The sequence below is a fragment of the Moschus berezovskii genome, chromosome 11 (assembly GCF_049115385.1).
Source record: "Moschus berezovskii isolate FMDL1 chromosome 11, NW_MosBer_1.0, whole genome shotgun sequence".
Taxonomy (NCBI): domain Eukaryota; kingdom Metazoa; phylum Chordata; class Mammalia; order Artiodactyla; family Moschidae; genus Moschus; species Moschus berezovskii.
This window is the reverse complement of record NC_142470.1, coordinates 101,382,502-101,405,532: the sequence shown is the minus strand read 5'-3', so window position 1 is coordinate 101,405,532 and position 23,031 is coordinate 101,382,502. Positions and strand designations below refer to the sequence as shown.

Sequence of the window (23,031 nt, the reverse complement as noted above, 5' to 3'; positions counted from 1 at the left end):
AACATAGGCATAGCATAATGAAGCACACACTAAGTTTTAAACTAATACTGTCTCTTTAAGCTGTTTTCAAGTTTTAAGACTGATCATAAAATAGTAGGAGTTCAAGGACTATAGGAAATACAGAAATTCCAAAGTATATAGATTAGAGTTTGATCCTCCCCATTGGGGAAGTACTAGGAAACCACAGAAACAGTCCACTTTGAACAGCGAGGACCAAAATTCACACTGGAAGCAGCTGATGAGATTTTCTGAGAGTGAACTCTTATTAAATAAAATCTGCACAAGCATGCTTTTTAGAGTGACCTTTGGACAGATAAATGGAAACTTAAAAACTTTAAGGATTTATTCAAGATTGAAGGGGGTGGAAAGTAGATGAAGATGCTTAGATGAACATGTAAAAAGGAGCACGCTTAGAAGAAGATCAGTGTTTTAAACCCTGGTTCCTTTATTTCTAGGTTTGGGTTTGGTCATATCTCTGCCTCCACTATGGAGGGTGGAGGAAATATTACTTTTCCTCCCCACAATCCGTTGAAGCACTCTGACTTACTGGTTTCCATAGATGCCAAGAAACTTTTAGTTGCAGGTGCCCAGCAACTGTAGAGGTTGTATAAATCTAAGTTGGATTGATGAGTGGGTGTGCCTTACGTGTAATAGTGGGATGCTCCTCAGAAGGTCCTATCGGCTGTCGTTGTGCATTCTGACTGCATTGCACATCAGGGTAGAGACACAATGTGGCAAAGCTTGAAGGACAGGGTGACAGTGACCTTCCCTCACAGGGGACATTGAGGTCCCTGAGTAAGGTGAGGAGGAATGCTGGTGTGTGTCCTCTTCCGATAGACTTGTTGGATTCAAATGCTAGAACTGCAAAGCCTTTTATAAAGAAACAAATCTTCTTGTTCCAGATCTCTCATTTTATGAAGGAAAACTAAGGCTCTGAAAGACCTCCCAGTTGAATATCTCAAGGCAGAATCTCATTTTAAATATATTAGGAGATTTCCATATTAATAGTACCACTCTTATAACCTGGAATTTGCAGGCAGTAGCTTTTCACAAAGGAAAACATTTCTCTGCTGAAATGAAACAAATACCTCTGGCTACAAAGAAACAGAGAATGACACTTAATTCCATGCCACATCAATAAAACAATTCACACCACAGCACAATGGCAGGATCCTTCATAAGGCTGCACTCTAAGAACAGGGCTCTAGATTTTTGCTGAGAACTAAGTTTTCTTGTTTTTTTTTAAAAAGCTAGTTAAGACTTTGACTTCAAATATAACAGTAAAATCATCAACTGCATACCACAGCAAGATCGAAGATTCCCCATGCTGCAACTAAGACCCAGTGTAGCCAAATAAATATTTTAAGTCAAACCTCTCATTGTGCTGAACACATGAATGTATTAACCTATTTTAAAATTAAAAATTTAAAAAAAAACAAAAACTAAAATCAACAGTACCACAGATGTTGACTTTTCACAAGCAAATATTTTGAACTGCAATATTATTATGAAACTAAGGGAGGGAGGTGGGAGGGGGGTTCAAGATGGGGAACACATGTACACCCGTGGTGGATTCATGTCAATGTAAGGCCAAACCAATATAATATTGTAAAGTAATTAGCCTCCAATTAAAATTTAAAAAATAAAAAAAATTTATATAAAAAAAAAGAAACTAAGTGTTTATGGTTGTACAGCGCAGATTTCAAAGATGGGGGAGTTAAGGGATGAATATTATAAAAATGTGTAAAAAATAAACAGTGTGAAATATCAGTTCTAACTATTATCTAACTATTTCTAGGTACTTTACCGACAATTATACTATAATCGTATAGTGATGGAGGCTTTCTCTGTCTCCTGGCTATTGATTAAGCTCACACCGTGGGCTGGACGCTCAGGGAGTCGCTGACCCGTGGAGACGGTGCTGGCGCCACTCAGTGGAGGCGGGGGACACTGCCATTTAGGATCAGATCGCTTCCCCCTCCACCAGCCTCCATTCTGCATCTGACAAGCAGAGCTGGGATAGTCAACCATTCCGGAGCTGTTTGTCAGTGCAGAGACCAAGATCTCTGCTTGTTCTTTTTGCACAGCACTTCCTGGGGGATCAACACACAACATCTCTACACTCCGAGCTCTGTGTAGCAAGAGAAAGTGAAAGTGTTAGCTGCTCAGTTGTGTCTGACTCTTTGAGTCCATGGACTGTAGCCTGTCAAGTTCCTCTGTCCATGGCATTTTCCAGGCAAGAATACTGGAGTGATGGGATCTTCCTGACCCAGGTCTCTCACATTACAGGCAGATTATTTCCCTTCTGAGCCACCAAAATTAAATCTCAGGTCCTCTAGAACTTTCCACAGCAAAGGGCATGGGGTGGGGAGAATTTAAGACCAGCTTTGGACTTGGTGATAATTCTAATCTCCTCCGCAGGGCTCATATTTTTATTCTTTAAGGTACACTTCCTCCTAAGCTAAATTCCAAATCCTTCATGAGTTTTAGTGATTCCAGAGATACTGTCCTTCTTCAGTACAGTTATACCTGTTAAAAGATCCATTAAATATGATTACATTAAAATTCTAATAGGTCTTCATTTTTTTGTTTGTTTTTGGTTTTGTTTTGGCCACACAGCATGGCATGTGGGATCTTAGTTACTGGACCATGGATCAAACCCATGCTTCCTGCATTGGTTGGAAGGCAGAGTCTTAACCATTGTACCACCAGGGAAGTCCCTCAATAGACCACTTTAGATGGACAGGCAGAAAAAAGATATTTACTACTTTGAGAGGATTCCTATGTTCCTAGGAAGCATTCTTATGCTAATATGTGATGGTTCATCTCAAATCAGGTAATTATTATAAATATTAAAAGTTTCAATATTAAGTTTATTATTAATTTTAAAATAAACTATAATTTTAAAATATATCTATACAATTTTATAAAAATATTAAATATTTTAAATAGTTTGATATTTTGATAATTTTTATATTAAAATATTGATATTTTAAAATTTATTTTTAATTGGAGGATAACTGCTTTACAATGTTGCATTGGTTTCTGCCATAGAACAACATGAATCAGCCATAAGTATGCATATATTCCCTCCCTTTCCAGCCTCCCTCTGCTCCCCGCACCCCACCTCTCTAGGTCATCGCAGAGTGCCAGGCTGGGCTCCCCGTGTTACACAACTACTTCCCACTAGCTGTCTGTCTCACATGGGAGTGCATGTCTCAGTGCTACTCTCTCCAGGTAAGGGGCTTCCCTGGTGGTGCAGTTGGGAAAGAATCTGCCTGCCAGTGCAGGAGAAGTGGGTTCAGTCCCTGGGTTGGGAAGATCTCCTGGAAAAGGAAATGGCAGCCCACTCCAGGAGCCTGGAGGGCTGCAGTCCATGGGGTCACAAAGAGTAGGACATGACTGAGCAACTAACACATGACAACGGAACAAGCATCTGGAGACCGCGTGCATGCATGCTCAGTTGCTCAGTCCGGTCCGACTCTTTGTGACCCCACGGACTAAAGCCCGCCAGGCTCCTCTGTCCATGGAATTCTTCAGGCAAGAATACTGCAGCGGGCTGCCATTTCCTTCTCCAGGCAATTATTATGTATGAAATTATTTAGAAATCACACCATGTGATTGGATTTTCACATTTGGGTAGAAAAGAGAAAAGGAGATGTGAGCTCCCAAAATAAGAACCAGGATCATTGGAAGGAAACGTTTCACATGGAGCTATTCACATCCAACCTGAAACTGATCCAACCATGAGAAAGTTCTGTAGTCCATGTTCCCAAGGCTGGAGGACCGTCATTCTAGGTCAGACCACTTTTATTCACCAGGCACATACTCAGTGGGTACTTACTGTGCTCCAGGCATTGTGTCAGGAACTAAGAATAAAAGATTGAACCAAACAGGTCATCCTTACGTTCATGGAGCTTTCTGTCTAGCTGGAGAAAAGGAAAATGACGAAGTGCTAAGACAGAAAGGTAGGGGGAGAGATCAGAGGGCATCTGTTCAGTTCAGTCGCTCAGTCGTGTCCAACTCTTTGCGATCCCATGAATCACAGCACGCCAGGCCTCCCTGTCCATCACCAACTCCCGGAGTTCACTCAAACTCATGTCCATTGAGGCGGTGATGCCATCCAGCCATCTCATTCTCTGTCGTCCCTGTCTACTCCCACCCCCAATCCCTCCTAGCATCAGACTCTTTTCCAGTGAGTCAACTAGTCACATGAGGTGGTCAAAGTATTTCAGTTTCAGCTTTAGCATCAGTCCTTCCAATGAACACCCAGGGTTGATCTCCTTTAGAATGGACTGGTTGGATCTCCTTGCAGTCCGAGGGACTCTCAAGAGTCTTCTCCAGCACCACAGTTCAAAAGCATCAATTCTTCGGCGATCAGCTTTCTTCACAGTCCATCTCTTACATCCATACATGACCACGGGAAAAACCACAGCCTCGACTAGACGGACCTTGGTTGGCAAAGTAATGTCTCTGCTTTTTAATATGCTATCTAGGTTGGTCATAACTTTCCTTCCAAGGAGTAAGCGTCCCTTAATTTCCTGGCTGCAGTCAGCATCTGCAGTGATTTTGGAGCCCCCAAAAATAAAGTCTGACACTGTTTCCACTGTTTCCCCATCTATTTCCCATGAAGTGATGGGACCAGATGCCATGATCTTCATTTTCTGAATGTTGAGCTTCAAGCCAACCTTTTCACTCTCCTCTTTCAGAGGGCATAAAAGGGCCTTAATTAGTCCAGAAATGCAGGTGCCAGGTAATTGTTCCTTGATCCAGTTACCTTTGAGCTGAGACCCTAGCAGGAGTGAGCAAAATGTAGGGCAGAGGGCAGAAAGTTTCCTCTGCACAGGGACCAGTATGCAAAGACCTTGAAGTGAGAGGGATCCTAGAACATTGATCTGAGTTCATAGAGCATTGAGGGTGGGGCCCGGAAGCGAAGTAGTCAAAGGAAAGGGCAAAGGTCAGATCAGGTGGGTCACTGCAGAGTTTCTGTTTCGGAAGGTACTGAGGAGCCACTCAGGGATTTTTAACTTGGCAGAGATTTCATTCATTCCATGGGTACAGTAATAGGTGATGTTTTATCACTTTTAGGAGCTGAGTTCTTAGTCAGGCGGCCCTTCAGAGAAATGGCTCATCCAAACCCTTGTCAGCAAGGGGATGTAATTTAACTCTCTCTTGTTTGAGAGATGACAAGAGTGTTTACAGTCAAGTCATTCATCTTCCATGGATAAGAATAAATAAAACAGCATTTTTCCAAATGTAAGAAAAAGTTGTTAACCTTCAGCTACAGTGTTGTGTTAGTCCCTCAGTTGTGTCCAACTCTTTGTGCTTCCATGGACTGAAGCTTTCCCCTCCCACCCCTCCCCACCCAACCCCAGCCTCCTCTGTCTATGGGATTCTCCAGGCAAGAATACTGGAATGGATTGCCATTTCCTCCTCCAGGGAATCTTCCCGACTCAGGGATCAAACCTGGAGTTTGCAGTCATTACAGCTCCCATGGGCAGGAAGGTCCCACAATCATAGATTTGACCTTCATCATCCTGGTTCTGGGGTGTCATTATCCTTAAAAGGATTACGTGAGTTAGACTCCTAGAAATTACTGTCAGAATGTGCCCTTGGCCTACCATTATTTCACTCAATGCGTAGACCTGGCCTGATTTGCTGACTGGAAATAAGACTTTATTCTGCTACAGCTTTCGGGGATATTTCCTAAATGAATCTCCACTATTCTCTTTGAAAGCCCCTAAGGAAGTAACCTACTCTTTGGGGAGCAACTAGTCACAGGGTGGAAGGTGGGCTGGAACCAGTGTTACCTGGACAGGCCTGGGCTGGAATTCCGTTCAGACCCTTAACTGATTTGCCTGCTTGAGTAAGTCTTTTTGCTTGTTTGCTTTTACCTTTCTTCATCATAATTCTTCACTCATAAAATGGGTACAATGGGTACAGCATGTCTTTGGTTTTCAGGATGATTAACAACAACACACACAAAAAATACCTTGCATTGAGCTTCCCATGTGGAGATACACTTGTGCTTTTTTAAAAGCAGTTATTTGCTGCTCCTTCCTTAGAAGGAAATGTTAAGCTCACACTTTAATACAAATTTCCAGCAGATTTCCAGACAATTTCCAATAGAGAAGGGGAGGCAGACTTTTTGGATGGCTCAATTATTATTTTTTAAAGAGGACAGACCATTCTTAAATTCTACCCTGCTGCACTTTTTAAACAGATATGTTCTGTAAAATATTAAGGGAAGTGTTCTGTGCCCTCTGCTAGAATTCTCCCACTTTTCTCCTGGACTTGTCTCTCCTCATTTCTTCCAAGGTCTGAAGACGGCTGTTCAGGTCAGGAATTTTTGTTTTTCTTGTCCTTTTTGCTGACATTTCAGATTCCCCATGTTAGAACTTTGAAAGTAAAATCCGCTTCAAATATTGAACCTCAGGGTGTTTTAACAGTAGGAGCCATGTCTGGACACATTAACAAAACGAGGAAAGAGAAGGGTTTTGGTTTCGTAACGAACGCAAAACAGTTTCAGGTCCTGAAGTGGCCACTGGTCTGCTTTCAGGGAGCCTTCAGCTCCTGGTGACAAAGATGCTGCGACAGCGGATGGCAGGCAGCAAGGTCAAGGACGACTCCCGCGAGGCCGCTGCGCTCGCTCGGAATCTCAGAACCAGGACGACCGGCTGCGCGGGCAGACGGGGCTCCTTCCGATCCAGAAGGGGAACCGCGCTTCCTCGCCTCCGCTCTCCAGACCACAGCCTGTCCTGTAATTAGCGGAGCGGGTTCATCTGAACTCTGCAAATCACCGGCTTTCCACGAAATAATGATGTTCTGCTACTCGGGGACATGAACACCTCGAAGCCTGAAATCAGAGATGTTTTTCTTTTTCGTGACGGGGGCGGGAAGAATAGTGGAACCGACAGGGGTCTGGCGATTGACAGCCGAGCTCGGTGGAAAAGAAAAGCCGGGGCTCGGGTGGGAGCGCGGAACACGGCGCCCCGAGAGACAGACAGAGACAGAGAGCCCCAGGCGCGCCTGGCGAAGTGCAGGAAGGGGGCCCGGGAATCTTCCCCAGACCTTCCGCGCCGGGCGCGCCCCCGGGTCCCCCGCGCGCGCCGCGTGCTGCGCCGGCCCCTTCCCTGGATGGATGCCCGACGCGGCCTCTGGGGCGGGGACAGCTCCGGTCACCTCGCGCCCGGCGGGGCCGTGCGCCCAGAGCTCCCCGGCTCCGGGGCTGGCCGGTCTCGCCGCGCGGGTGGGCCCCAGGCGAGCGCGGCCGCCGCCCCCAAGGCTCCGGGCCCCGCGTCGCCGGCGGGCTCGGCAGGTGCGTCGCGCGCCCGCCCCGGGCCGGTCCTCCCGCCCAGCGGCCGCGGGCGCCGCGCCCGCCCCGCCCCGCCCCCGCCCGCGGGCCGCCCGGGGCCGGGCCTGCAGCCGCGGCGGGCGGCGGACGGGACATGGGCCGGCGGCCGGTGGCGACGGGCGGCTGAGGGCGCCGAGGGTCCGCGCTGTGGCCTCGAGTGTCCCGTGCGCGCCCGCCAGGCGCTGAGCCTGCTCGCAGCAGGGACGCGGCCGGAGCGCCGCAGACTCCCGGCCCCGAGCGGCGGCGGGCAGCGCTGCCAGCTCAGGGGCGATGCGCTGAGCGCACGGAGGGCCGACCGCTCGGGCTACAGCGGCGCGGGGAGCAGAGCCCATGGAGCCGGCGGGCCCTGGGCTGAGCGGGCAGGCCCCACTGCTGCTACTGCTGCTGCTCCTGCAGGCGGCGGGGCCGGCGGGCGCCCGGACCGAGACCCTGCTGGACGCGCCGCGGGCCCGTGGCACGAGCTCCATTCCGCCCAGCCCCGCCAGCGTGGTGGCTCCGGGCACGACGCCGTTCGAGGAGAGCCGACTGCCGGTGTTCACCCTGGACTACCCCCACGTGCAGATCCCCTTCGAGATCACCCTGTGGATCCTGCTGGCCTCCTTGGCCAAGATCGGTGAGCGCGCGGGATCCGCGGGGGTGGGGCAGGGGCCCGGCTCCGGAGGGCGTCCGGGTCCGCGGCGAATTGACCTCTGGGTCGTGGCCGCCTCCCTGGGGACCCGGGCAGGGGCGACAGAGCGGCTTCATCTGGCTGAAAGGGACCTCCCCTTCCCGGGGGCGTGTGGGGGAGGCCCACTTTATGCTTTGGTTCTTGTGGAACTTAGCCTTGAAATAGCCCCGGAGTTGCAACCTGTAACCAACTTAGCGATTCGCTGCTTCCTCTGCCTGGCATGCCGAGTGACAGCCCTCTGGCAAAGTGGAGACCTGTTGATTGCGGGAGGAGGGGAGTGGGGCGAAATTTAGGGTCTCACTTACTAGGAGCAGGGCGCTAGTGCTGCTAGAATGGTCGAAGCCCTTGATGCTTGGAGATGGATGCGCCTTGGCAGCGATGCAGACCCTGCCCCGCAGCTGACTGCTGCGGTGTCTGGAAAAGGGCATCAGGGACACCTGAGTGCCTGCAGCGCCGACGAGGTATCGGGAAAAGGGGCCCTGTGCCCTCCCTCCTCTGGGCCAAGGCTGGAGAGTGACAGCTCTCCAGGAAGCATTTTCATGGTGACTAAGGCCAGTGAAGCCAGTTGCGTGTTTAAAAATAATTAACCCACCTTTCAAAAACTACCTTAAACTCTCATTTGCAAATATATATCCAAATCTATTTTCTCACCTTTTTTAAAATTTAAAAAATTAATTTTTTTATTGTATTGGAGTATAGCTGATTAACAATGTTGTGATAGTTTCAGGTGGACAGCAGAGGGACTCAGCCATACATATGCGTGTATCCATTCTCCAAACTCCCCTCCCATCCAAGCTGCCACATAACATTGAACAGAGTTCCCTGTGCTCTACAGCAGGACCTTGTTGGTTTATTCATTCATCTTCGTCTATTTTCACCCCACATAAATTTTATTATGATTGTGGTGCTTTATATTATTTTTACTTTATATGTATATACTTTAAAATCTTAGAATATAGCAGTTACTGTTGTAATGATTCCAAAAAGTTCTCAGGTGGACAGAATTTATGCATTATTGCATATGTTTTATAGATTTGCCCCTTGAAAAGACCCATGCTCTAAGGTCTCCATAAAGGTTAAAAAGACACATTGCTGGCATCCTTACACCTGGAGATTGGGGGCAGGGGATGGCATACAGCCCAGTAATCATAATCCAGAAAAGTGCTAGGTGGAGTAAGACATTCGGAAAAGATAATATGCAGTGTAGGGAGAAGGGAATCACTTCCTCATGCTTTAGAAACATTTCAACTAGGTTTTCAGGGATGACCAGAAGACAGTCCATTGCAGATGAAAGGGGACAACATTCCAGAGAGGAATAAAAAAAGACATAAATTGAGAGGGAAGCGCAAAACAAGTTTGTGGAAGGTGCAAGTTGCAGGAAAGAAGCCGAATCTTCGATGTTAGATTACATTAACCAGATTCTGTTAACGGTGCCCAAAGAAGACATGTGCTTTACAGCCTGTAATTGCCCGGTTTTGACTTTAAAACTGGTTGAATGTTTTAATTTCCCTTGGGAAATGGAATAAGGGGGAAAGGATTTCTCCATTAAGCAGATGTGCACATTTGCATAAAAGTGTTGCCTGTCCTTGTAAATGCAGGTGCTCATCTCCTTATATGGTCTGCAGAGCAACCCTGCCAGGTAGGAAGGGCAGATAGTATATACCTGCTTGGTCGAGGTGGAAAATAAAACTCAGACAGGTTGCACAGACACACAAAGCGGAGAGCTAAGAGTTCGCTGTTCTCTTTCTCTCTTTGAATCTTTGTCCCTGGCGTAGTGCTTCCTTCCCCTGTTTCTATGACTGCTTCTCTGTTGCCATTTCTGTTCGACTGTGGCTCTTTCTTCTGTCCCTCACTCTTGATTATCTTCATCTGATCACTCACACTAATAACAGCCGCTGGTAGGCACTTAAGTTCATTATCTCTAATTTTAACAATCATCCGGGGCAGAAATGATGACCGCATTTCATATGCAAGGAAATTGAGAGATGGGGATGTTACCTTGCTGCCAGATGGTGAGCCAGAATTCCACCCAGCTCTGCTCAATGTCTCATCTTCCTGTCTACCCTGGAGGCTTGTTTGGTGTCAGGGTTAAATGAGAAGAGGTGTGTATAACCTTCTTAGGACAGCTGGGCATGCAGTGAGTACTGAGTATTGTCACCATCAGAAGTGGTAGAAGAGAAGCAGAAATTACTCTGACAGTTTTCTGGCACTATGGTGCCTTTGCCTCTGGACTGGGCTGCCTCTCCCCTTTTCCTGCTTCTGTCTTAGTCTCTGCCTTTTCCAAGTGTTCTTATCTTCAGGTTGCCTTTTAACACTTGCTTTATTTTTCTGTCATGATCTGTCTATCTTATTTGACCTTATCATGTTAATTGTACCATGTTTTATTAAAAGGCATTCTTCCTTGTGTGAGCTCATGGATGTATTTATCTTCCCATTGGCAGTTTTCTCATTCAGATGTGTTTATATTCCCTGGCACTTTGCTGTTCTGCCCATCTCTTTGCCTCCTCCAAATTTGGAGTTTCCTCTTCCCTTCCTGCATGTGATGTGGCATCCAGATGGAAACAGAGGATGTTCATGTCTCTTGGCCAGAAGGGTCTGAGTGGAATAGAGGCCACCGTGGTGGGATGAGGGTGTGGTTCTCAGAGAAATAAGGATATGCTAGTGCTGTGCTTAGTTGTTCAGCTGTTTCTGACTCTGAGACCCCATGGACTGTAGCCTGCCAGGTTTCTCTGTCCATAGGATTCTCCAGGCAAGAATCCGAAGTGGGTTACCATGGCCTCCTCCAGGAGATCTTCCCAACCTAGGGATCGAACCCAGGTCTCCCGCATTGCAGATGGATTCTTTACCATCTGAGCCACCAGAGAAGCCCAAGAATACTGGAGTGGGTAGCCTATCCCTTCTCCAGGGGATCTTCCCAATCCTGGAATCAAACCAGGGTCTCCTGCATTTCTGGCAGATTCTTTACCAGCTGAGCCACAAGCTAGTGCTTGAGGTCTTTTCTAGGTTCTTCCAGTGTATAGTCTCATCCCTGTCCATCTGCTGTAGCTCTGTTCCTAGAAGAGCTATAAAATGCCCAGGGATCTGCCCCCTCCTGTCCCCAAGGCCTTAAACTTGCTTTTTGGCTTTAGGGAAGACTGTGTAGGTCCCTAAGACATTTTTACAGCCCATTAAACAGTGGTCTGGTCATTCAGATTCTAGTTGAACTTTTGCACTGGAAAGACTGAAGCGATTTAGCATGTACACTCTGGAAAGACTGTTACTTTGGCAGGACTTGTACGATGTGATTAGCTCATATTTGGGTAGGGTGATGAATTGAGCAGTCGGTGCAGAGGATGTGAGGGTATGGGGGAATGGGATGGTAACTCACGCAAAATGTCGTGGTTTGCATTTAGGGCAGGTTTTTTAGCGTGTACCTAGTGTACCTGAGCTTACCTGCCCCAGAGAACATGGAGGAACATTGCTAGTGATTAAGCTGAATGTGGATCACAGGTCGCCCCCAATGGAGGCACCTAATAGCATTTGTAGGAGGTTGAAATCGCTTCCAGTGGTGAATTCAGAATCATTTTCTAGATTGCTGTCTACTATAACCTTAGAAATACAACAATCAGAAGTGAGAAAATGCATTTTCAGTGTTGAATGATTCAGCTTTAAGCTTTCAAATTGTGTTGGAGAAGACTCTTGAGAGTCCCTTGGACTGCAAGAAGATCAAGTCAGCCTAAAGGAAATCAACCTTGAATATTCATTGGAAGGACTGATGCTGAAGCCACAGCTCCAATACTTTGGCCACCGGATGCGAAGAGTCAACTCATTGGAAAAGACTCTGATGCTGGGAAAAATTGAAGGCAAAATAATGGGGAGACAGATAATGAGATGGTTGGATTGCATCACTGACTCAATGGACATAAGTTTGAACAAACTCTGGGAGGTAGTGATGGACAGGGAAGCCTGGTATGCTGTGGTCCATAGGGTTGCAAAGAGTCATACACAACTTAGCAACTGAACAACAACTTGATTATCAGGGACAGTCCACTTTCTAGTGACTTGATCAAAAAGAAAGTTCTGTAGTTTAAAAGTTTCCTAAATTGATGATGATGATGTTGTGTGTGTGTGTGTGAAGTGGGTTCAGTAAATAAAAGAACGCAGCAGATTCGGTCCACCTTTGAAAAGTTTTGTTTGGTTTTGTTTTTGGCAAGAAAGATCTCCTGAAATTTTTTTCGCTTAGATCCTCATGCATTTGAACTCTTATTGTTCTTTCACTTTGGATGTTTATATTTTGAGTGACTTGATTTTTTTAAACAGTTATAAGTGCTCAGTCTGCCTGGTAGATCCTGGACACAGGGATGGAGTTCTATGGTCTGGAATAATAGTAGCCAGAGGATGAAGAAGAGAAACATTTCCTGGAGTGATCTAAGATTGTTTGTTGCTTGTTTAGTCATTGTCATGCCCAGCTCTTTTATGAGCCCATGGACTGCAGCCTGCCAGGCTCCTCTGTCCATGGGATTTTCCAGGCGAGAATACTGGAGTGGGTTGCATTTCTCTCTCCAGAGCTCCTTCCTGAGGGATCAAACCCATGACTCCTGTATTGGCAAGCGGATTCTTTACCACTGAGCCACGTGGGAAACCTGTTCATTCTAAGTTTGTCTCCTCTGAAGGGTGAGCTTGGGCATATGTTCTAACTCTGCTGAGGGTCCTGGGACATAGCAGTGCGTTCCCTGCTGCTCAGGGTAACACAGCTTCCCTGTGTGTCTCCGTGGTTCCCCAGACACCCTGTCACCCATCTTGCAGTCATGTAAAGCTGGACTGTTTGCCTCTTCCAGGTGTCATCTCTTACCTTTGCCCTTGAACTTGGCTTAGCGTGCAGAATTTTCGTCTTCTCTTCATCCTGTTGTCTTGAAATGAAATAATTTGTTATTTTAGGGGGAAGACAAAGCAGTTTGGTGCATGAATGTTTCTCCTCCGGGCTCCAGGAAGTTCTGAATTTAAATATGAAACCAGAGAGCTTCTTTGGTTAATATCCACCTGATTACTGAGATCTTGATCTCTGGAAAAACCCATCCTTGCCTTTGATCTGTTTCTCTTTGTTACATTTGGTTTTCCTGAAGTGTATTCACCAACTGGTTGGTCAGTGGATGAGGCTCATGATTTTCATTTATTATTTGAACCACATCTCACTTTGAACACACCTGTAAAGCCAGGTGCTCCTGATGACGTGTGTTTGTTCCTAATAAAGCTCAAAGAAGAAATCTAATTTCTTACTTTCTCAAAGCCACCGTCTCTTCCTATTGGGCCGACCATACTTTTGCTGTTTTCTGTCCAAAAGTTGACTTCAAGCGTCTCTTTCTAAAGATCGTTTCAAATGCCTTCTAGAATTATCACTGCACTCTACCACAGATATAATTTTGTACCTTTTAAAATAACAGCAGGTGATTTCCTACCAAAAATGTTGGTCTTTGGGTCAACTTTTAAAATGAGAATAATATTTATCATTAATGAGATGCTTTGTCTTTTACAGAATTCTTTTGCATAGCTTGATGTCCTAAAGAGGTGTATAGAAATCTTTTGTATAAACTTATTTGTTCCTTGTAGGCTTGTAAAAGCTCACTTATAAAACCAGGTGAATTGGTTGGTTTGTGTATGGGTATATTTTCACTAATGATTCAATTGCTTTAAAGTTTATTGTTCTGTTGGCTTATCTATGTCCTCTTAGGTCAGTTTTGGTGTTTTTATTGTTCTAGAAAATTATTATTTCATTTGCATTTTTAAATTTATGGGAAGAAATCTATTTTTCATGATTTAAAAAATCTTCACTTTATTTGTGTTTAAGTTCTACTTTATTTTTCCTAATATTGTTATTTTTTTATATTATATTACTTATATATAATTGGGGGCGGGAGGAGAAGGGGACGACAGAGAATGAGATGGCTGGATGGCATCACCGACTCTGTGGACATGAGTTTGAGTGAACTCCGGGAGTTGGTGATGGACAGGGAGGCCTGGCGTGCTGTGATTCATGGGGTCGCAAAGAGTCGGACACGACTGAGTGACTGAACTGAACTGAACTGAACTGAATTATTTTACAATATTATATTGGTTGGTTTTGCCATACATTGACATGAATCCGCCCCGGGTGTACATGAGTTCCCCCTCCCAAACCCCCCTCCCACCTCCCTCCTCCCCTTATCCTCCCTCTGGGTCATCCCCGCACACCAGCCCCGAGCACCCTGTCTCATGCATCGACCCTGAACTGGCGATTCATTTCACATATGATAATATACATGTTTCAATGCCATTCTCCCAAACCATCCCATCCTCACCCTCTCTCACAGAGTCCCAAAGACTGTTCTATACATCTGTGTCTCTTTTGCTGTCTCGTATACATGGTTATCATTTGCATCTTTCTAAATTCCATATATATGCGTTAGTATATTGTATTGGTGTTTTTCTTTCTGGCTTACTTCACTCTGTATAATAGGCTCCAGTTTCATCCACCTCATTAGAACTGGTTCAAATGCATTCTTTTTAATGGCTGAGTAATACTCCATTCTTGCCTGGAGAATCCCATGGACGGAGAAGCCTGGTAAGCTATAGTCCATGGGGTCGCAAAGAGTCGAACACGACTGAGCGATGGAACGGAACGGAATGGAATACTCCATTGTGTATATGTACCAAAGCTTTCTTATCCATTCGTCTGCAGATGGACATCTAGGTTGCTTCCATGTCCTGGCTATTATAAACAGTGCTGCAATGAACATTGGAGTACATGTGTCTCTTTCAATTCTGGTTTCCTCAGTGTGCATGCCCAGGAGTGCGATTGCTGGATCATATGGCAGTTCTATTTCCAGTTTTTTGAGGAATCTCCACACTGTTCTTCATAGTGGCTGTACTAGTTTGCATTCCCACCAACCGTGTAAGAGGGTTCCCTTCTCTCCACACCCTCTCCAGCATTTATTACATGTAGACTTTTGGATAGCAGCCATTCTGACTGGTGTGAAATGGTATCTCATTGTGGTTTTGACTTGCATTTCTCTGATTATGAGGGATGTTGAGCATCTTTTCATGTGTTTGTTAGCCATCTTTATGTCTTCTTTGGGGAAATGTCTGTTTAGTTCTTTGGCCCATTTTTTGATTGGGTCACTTATTTTTCTTGAATTGAGCTGCAGGAGCTGCTTGTATATTTTTGAGATTAATCCTTTATCAGTTGCTTCATTTGCTATTATTTTCCCCCATTCTGAAGGCTGTCTTTTCACCTTACTTATAGTTTCCTTTGCTGTGCAGAAGCTTTTGATTTTAATTAGGTCCCATTTGTTTATTTTTGCTTTTATTTCCAATATTCTGGGAGGTGGGTCTTGGAGGATCCTGCTGTGATTTATGTCAGAGAGTGTTTTGCCTACGTTCTCCTCTAGGAGTTTTACATAATTAGCATTACTTTAATATTTTCAGTGATAAATACTTTTATGAACTGACAAGCTCTACAACTGGCATGGCTGTATGATGTTAGTCTGATTAAAATGAACAAAGATATTTAAATAGCTTATTGTTATAACTCCTTCTAAGCCATTTCCTTGTCACCATCTTGTGCAAAATATGGCTATTTATTTATTCTCATTAAATTCACAGCTGTGGAAAACTGACACTTGAGACTATGTTATAAACAAAACATTTATGATACTCTATTTTGGAGATTAATCCTTTGTTGATTGTTTGAAAAGACACATGCACCCTAATGTTCATTGCGGCACTTTTTCAATAGCTAGGACATGGGAGCAACCTAAATGTCCATCAACAGAGGAATGGATAAAGAAGATATGGCATATATGCACAACGGAATACTACTCAGCCATAAAAAGAACAAAATACTGCCATTTGCAGCAACATGGATGGGCCTAGAGATTATCATACTGAGTGAAGTAAGTCAGACACGGAAAGACAAATATCATATGATGCTGTTTATATGCGGAATCTAAAAAAATGGTAACTAATGAACTTATTTTCAAAACAAGAGTCACAGATGTAGAAAACAAACTTATAGTTACCAGGGGATAAGGTCAGTTCAGTTCAGTCACTCAGTCGTGTCCTACTCTCTGCGACCCCATGAATCACAGCACGCCAGGCCTCCCTGTCCATCACCAACTCCCAGAGTTTACTCAAACTCATGCCCATTGAGTCGGTGATGCCATCCAACCATCTCATCCTCTGTTATCCTCTTCTCCTCCTGCACTCAATCTTTCTCAGCATCAGGGTCTTTTCAAATGAATCAGCTTTTCGCTTCAGGTGGCCAAAATATTGGAGTTTCAGCTTCAACATCAAGCCTGATCTCCTTTAGGATGGACTGGTTGGATCTCCTTGCAGTCCAAGGGACTCTCAAGAGTCTTCTCCAGTACCACAGTTCAAAAGCATCAGTTCTTCGGTGCTCAGCTTTCTTTATAGTCCAACTCTCACATCCATACTTGACTACTGGAAAAACCATAGCCTTGACTAGGGTGAAGAGAGATAAAATTGGGAATTGGGGATTGACGTATACACACTGTGCTGTGCTGAGTCTCTCAGTCGTGTCTGACTCTCTGCAACCCCATAGACTGTAGCCCGCCGGGCTCCTCTGTCCATGGGGATTCTCCAGGCAAGAATACTGGAGTAGATTGCCATGCCCTCCTCCAGGGTATGTTCTTGACCCAGGGATCGAACCCAGGTCTCCCATTTTGCAGGTGGATTCTTTACTGTCTGAACCACCAGGGAAGCCCAAGAATACTGGAGTGGGTAGTCTGTCTCTTCTGTAGGGGATCTACCTGACCCAAGAATCAAACCGGGGTCTCCTGCATTGCAGGTGGATTCTTTACCAGCTGAGCTACCCAGGAAGCCCGACATATACACACTGCTGCTAAGTCACTTCAGTCGTGTCCGACTCTGTGCGACCCCATAGACGGAAGCCCACCAGGCTCCCCCTTCCCTGGGATTCTCCAGGCAAGAACACTGGAATGGGTTGCCATTTCCTTCTCCAATGTGTGAAAGTGAAAAGTGAAAGTGAAGTCGCTCAGTTGTGTCCGACCCTTAGCGACCCCACAGACTGCAGCCAACCAGGCTCCTCCATCCATGGGATTTTCTAGGCAATAGTACTGGAGTGGCTTGCCATTGCCTTCTCCGATATACACACTACTATGTATAAAATAGATGACTAATAAGAACCTGCTGTATAGCACAGGGAACTCTATTCAGTACTCTGTAATGGCCTGTATGGGGAAAGAATCTAAAAAAAAAGAGTGGAGACATATATATATGTGTGTGTGTGTATATATATGTGTGTGTGTGTATATATATGTGTGTGTGTGTATATATATGTGTATATATATATGTATATGATTCACTTTGCTGTATACCTGAAATTAACACAACATTTTAAATCAATGATACTCCAATAAAAACTTTTTAAAAATAAAATAAAAAATAAAAAGCATTCATGGTACTCTAAATTTATGTAAATTTATCTATCGCAAGTTATAATAATAGCAATAAAGAAAATGGTAAAGACTAAAGAATTCAGGGAGATGATGCAAATGAAATTGCACTTTCCTGATAATTGGTGTGAGATCATTACTGCTTTTTTAACTTGCAAACCATCTGTATTCTGAGGAGAACTTAACACCATACATTAGTGGTAAAGCTGGAAACATGGCTATCGGTGATGCTTCAGAACCTGTAAAATACAGTTTGGTCTTTATGAAGTCAAATAAATGCCTCATGAAATGAAATAGGAATATTAAGTGAAACTCTTCTTAAAGATGAATGAATTCTCATGATCCAAATGTGTATAATTTAGAGGAATGGTAATATATGTATTTAAGGCTAGAAATGCATCCTTCTGATCTTGTTTCAATTGCTTTGCATGGTTTTGATATATAGAGGTTTCACTTTAGCTCAATTCTCAGTGTTTTAAATTTTCCTTGTGATTTTTTATTGTAGCCCAATAATTATTTGGGATTATAGTTTAAGTTATAGTAATAAACATTTTGAGATATATGGTTATTTTTTAAATTTTATTCATAGTTTAGTCCATTTTGGTTATATAGACCTGATTGGTTTTTTATATTGATTGAGACATCTTCTGTGGCTTAATGGGGCTTCCCAGCTGGGTGAGTGGTAAAGAATTTGCCTGCCAATGCAGGAGACACAAGAGACTTGTGATCCCTGGGTTGGAGATATCTCCTGGAATAGAAAATGGCAACCCACTCCAGTGTTCTTGCCTGGAGAATCCCAGGGACAGCGGAGCCTGGTCAGCTGCCATCTATGGGGTTGCACAGAGTCAGACACGACTGAAGCGACTTAGCAGCAGCAGCAGCTCAATATTGTTACAATCTTCTGAGTAAATCCTTCCTTTACTTATTAGGTTACTTATTAATGTCCCTATTTTGAATATTTTTCTTGTGGCTCAAAGTCTATTTTTTCTTATATTCCTATTGCTATTCAAAATAAACTTCATTTTGCACATATATTTTTTCTGTATCTATGTTTTCCATACCTATATTTTCCAGACATATTTTTTTCCTAACCATAATTATATCAAATCAACTGGGTAATTTTCCTTTAGCTGTATCTCGTTAAACCACATGTAAGTAGACTGTCTATCTTTAATTTAAAATTTCAAATATCTGCAGTTTAAGGAGAAGGATAATTACGTATGTTGTGCATAATGACATATTTGGACTTTGCTGTCTGTTTACTACACTTTTACCTGGTCTCTTCAGTTCTCTTTTCTTGTCATATTTTCGCTTAGTCAAATTTTCCCTTCATTTTTTAATATATTATCATATATCCTCTTTCCATTTTTTTGTGGTTACATTTCAATTTTGATAAGATACCTGATTAAACAGGATCTAGTCCAGTCTGCCTTGGCTCACATCTCAGGAACATTTTCTTGCATTTGTAGTTGTATGATTTTTTGGTATGCAACTGAAATTCGGAGCTCAGTTACCCTTTGGTAAAATGGGGATAGTAAAAGTGCCATTGTCCTAGGCTGTTGTGAGAATTAAGTTTGTTAATATATGTAAAATGTTAAAATTACATTTGGGATCACAGTAAACATATTATTTTCTGTTTTATTATTGTTTTGTTATCTTCATGAATAATATTTAAATTAAAAAGTGTTTACCTGCTATCTCCTATTTCAGAATTATATCTTTTTACCTTATAATTTAGACCTGATTTGTACTTAATTTCCTCCACGAGTTAGTTTTTAATTTTTGCAAACAGTGTCTACATAGATTTCTAAACATGCTTACCATTTTTTCTTCATTGTTACTTCTTCTGTTTCCTCTTTTTTCCAGATTGTTTTCTTTTTAATGAAGTGTGTAATTTAGTGGACACTTTGGGAAGGGAGGCTTCCGTTGATAAATTCTCTTGATCTTTGTATGAAAATGTCTTTCTTTTGAGTATTCTCTTGAATGGTTATATCACAGAGTATAGGAGCTGAAATTATAATCATTTATCATCTGGTACTGATTAGTCACACAGTTTTGTCTGACTCTTTGTGACCCCATGGACTGTAGCCCACCAGACTCCTCTGTCCATGGAATCCTCCAGGCAAGAATACTGGAGTGGGTTGCCACTGCCTTCTCCAGGGGATCATCGCAACCCAGGGATTGAACCTGCATCCACTGTGTCTCCTGCATTGCAGGCGGATTCTTACCTGGTGAGCCATCGGGGAAGCCTTATCATTTGGAAGGTATTATTTCATTACTTTCTGTTCTCTTTGGTTGTGAAGGAGAATTTCATTGTCACTCTCATCGCACTTTGAGTTGACCTGACTTTTCTCTTGACCTGTAGTTACCATACTTGAGTAGAAGAGAAGTAGTTCAGCGGTTGAAGATGTGTTGGACCTACTTTTGGAAAAGATGTCTCCCAGTCAGAGGGTGTTGTTGTTGCTGTTGTTTTTCAGTAGCCCAGCTGTGTTTGACTCTTTGCAACCCCACAGACCACAGGACACCAGGCCTCCCTGTCTCTCGGCAGCCCCCGAAGGTTGCCCAAGTTCATGTCCATTGCATCAGTGATGCCATCCAGCCATCTCATCCTCTAACGCCCTCTACTCCTTCTGCCCTCAATCTTTCCCATCACCAGGGACTTTTCCAATGAGTCGTCTGTTTGCATCAGATGACCAAAATACTGGAGCTTCAGCTTCAGCATCAGTCCTTCCAACAAGTCTTCAGGGTTGATTTCCCTTAAGATTGACGGGTTTGATCTCCTTGCTCTCCAGGGAAGTTCCAGGCGTCTTCTCCATCACCACAGTTTGAGGGCATCAATTCTTTGGCGTTCTGCCTTCTTTATGGTCAGCTGTCACCCCCGCATGTGGCCACTGGGAAGACTGTAGCCTTGGCTACACGGAGCTCTGTCGGCAGAGCAATGTCAGAGGTAGGAAGACAATGTTCAGTTGCACTTCTGCCATGAATATTGTCTTGTGGTCCTGGCAGGTCTTCGCCTACTTGGTTCTTGCGTTTAAGGGTAGAAGCTGGGGTCTGTATCTGCTCCGAGCTGTTTAGCATTTCCATAGGGATAATGTGAAAGACTCTGTAGGGAAAGAAAACATTCGTAACAAAGATTTTACCTTTTATAGCAAAAGGAAACTTAAGCTGAGAGAAACATGTGTTCATTATATTAAAGAGCTGTGTGAACATGGGCGTCTTGTCGTGCTAAATGAGACATGCACAATTGCAGCTCACTCTCTGGCAATTACACCTTTTAAATGTAATGAGTCATAATTGATGTACTTCCTGGAACAATCCTGCACATTGTTCATCAGTGTCCAAGGGCTTTCTGATCTTGATTTTTATAGATTCATTTCTGTTTGAAGATGTGTGTGTTCCTCTGTCTCTAGTAGTTCCAGGGGAGGGCATGGGAATCCCTGTGCAAGCTCTCCTTGTGGTCATGAAAAGATCATATTTTTAAATGTAGTTCACTTTAATTTTTTAATTGAAGTATAGTTGATTTACAGTGTTGTGTTAGTTTTAGGTGTACTGCAAAGTGATTCAATTATATACATACATGTGGGCTTCCCTGGTGGCACCATGATAAGAATCTTCCTGTCAACGCAGGAGACTTGGGTTTGATCCCTGCGTTGGGAAGATCCCCTGGAGGAGGAAATGGCAACCCACTCCAGTATTCTTTCTTAGAGAACTCCACGGTTAGAGGAGCCTGGTGGGCTACAGTCCATGGGGTCGCCAAAGAGTCAGACATGACTGAGCAGCTGAGCACACGCACACACACACATACACATATGTATATATTATTTTTCAGATTCTTTTCCCTTATAGCTTATTACAAAATATTGAGTATAGTTCTCTGTGCTGTACAGTTGGTGCAACCACTATCGAGAAAAGTATGAGGATCCTTAGAAAACTATAGAGTTACCATGTGATACCACAGCCCCACTCCCGGGCACATATCTGGAGAAAACCATAATTTGCAAATATACATGCACCCCAGTGCTCACTGAAGCGCTATTCACAATAGCCAAGGCATGGAAACAACCTCGACACCCACTGACAGATGGATGGGTGGTACACACACACAGTGGAGGATTACTCAGCCATAAAAAGAATGAAATAATGCCATTAGCAGCAATGTGGATGGACTTAGAGATGGTCATACTAAGTGAAGTAAACCAGACAGAGAAAGATCAATATATGATGCTGCTTATATGTGGAATCTTAAAAAAAATGATACAAATGAATTTCTATACAAAACACAGACATAGAAAGCAAACTTACGGTTACCAAAGCAGGTAATGGGAGAGAGAGAAATTAGGAGTTTGGGATTAACAGATAACACACTCCTATATGTATTAATAACATAGATAACCAACAGGGACAGAAGTCATATTTTAAAGGTGAATTTCATGTTATTCCTCAGTGTTGGCCTACAGAGGCTCACGTGTCAAGGAAAGAGAAACGAAATTCACAGTTGTACTTAGCAGTTTTGACTGATGATGAAACAGAGTACACATACTCGCCCGGCATTGAAAGCACTCTGAAGCCACTTAAAGGTTTTGTGAACCATGGACATTCCTCATTGAGGCCCAGGACCAAGAAACACCCCACTGCTGTATTTCTGAGATCCTGCCACTGCCGGTCCTGCTACTCCCAATTTGTGAGCTTATTTCCTACGATGGGTGGGCTGTGACACCGGAGCCATATTATGCGCCCCGGCACGGCAGTGTCTTCCCCTGTGGCCTGGAGGGTGGAGATGGGAGAGGCTGATAGTCCCGGTATGGTGGCCTCTTTCATGGAATCATAATAGCTCACAAGGATGGAGCCTTTTTTCATGCCAGGAATCTGAGTCAGGTGCTTTACACCCAGTATTCTCTTTAATTCTCACAGTAACTCTTGAAGGCAGGCACCACTACGATCCCCAGTTTCAAAAAGAAGATGAGGAAACAGGTTTGGAGAGCTTAGGTGTCACAGCTATTACGTGGGAGAGGTGGGTCCATGGGGAGTGTGCTTGGGCACTCCCCTGCGTCTCACCCTGGCAGCCTGCCTTCTGTGGAGAAGACTATGAAGTTCGGAAATCTGCCCATGGTCTCCAGAATGTCTTGACCTGCCTGGTTCATTCAACCTTAACCTGGACCCAGAGACCTTTGCTGAGGTCCCGCTTGAACCTTATTGTCTTGTGTGGACTGTCTCAGATTTTCACTGTAAAATCAGACAGTAATGAGGATCATTAGAGGAACCAACTGAAATGATACATGAAAGCAAGTTGTGACTGCAGAGTTACGGTTAGGATGACACATGGCGGCTCTGTGCTGAGTTAGCATAGAAAACCACAAGAAGGCAAACCCCGCAACCCTAGAATTCCTCAACGTGCGTCTAGAGTTCCTGGGTCCTGGTCTGTCCTTCTGCACCTCCCTAACTCAGGGACTGTAGAATTTGAACGTGTGTTTGAAATCTGTACTTAGTTTCTCCTGTATGGCAGAGTGAATCAGCTATATGTGTACAGTGTTGTTGTTCAGCTGCTAAGTCATGTCCAACTC

General features: G+C 44.1%; 1 protein-coding gene across 1 annotated transcript in view; it reads left to right on the top strand.

The window, feature by feature from the left end:
* The first annotated feature begins 7,540 nt into the window (after window positions 1-7,540).
* SLC9A2 (solute carrier family 9 member A2) overlaps window positions 7,541-23,031 on the top strand; it is a 90,373-nt gene continuing 74,882 nt past the window's right edge. Inside the window, exon 1 of the mRNA XM_055400270.2 lies at window positions 7,541-7,967. Within this exon, the coding sequence (XP_055256245.2) occupies window positions 7,685-7,967 (283 nt within the window). The 5' untranslated portion in view covers window positions 7,541-7,684. The remainder of the gene's footprint in view (window positions 7,968-23,031) is intronic.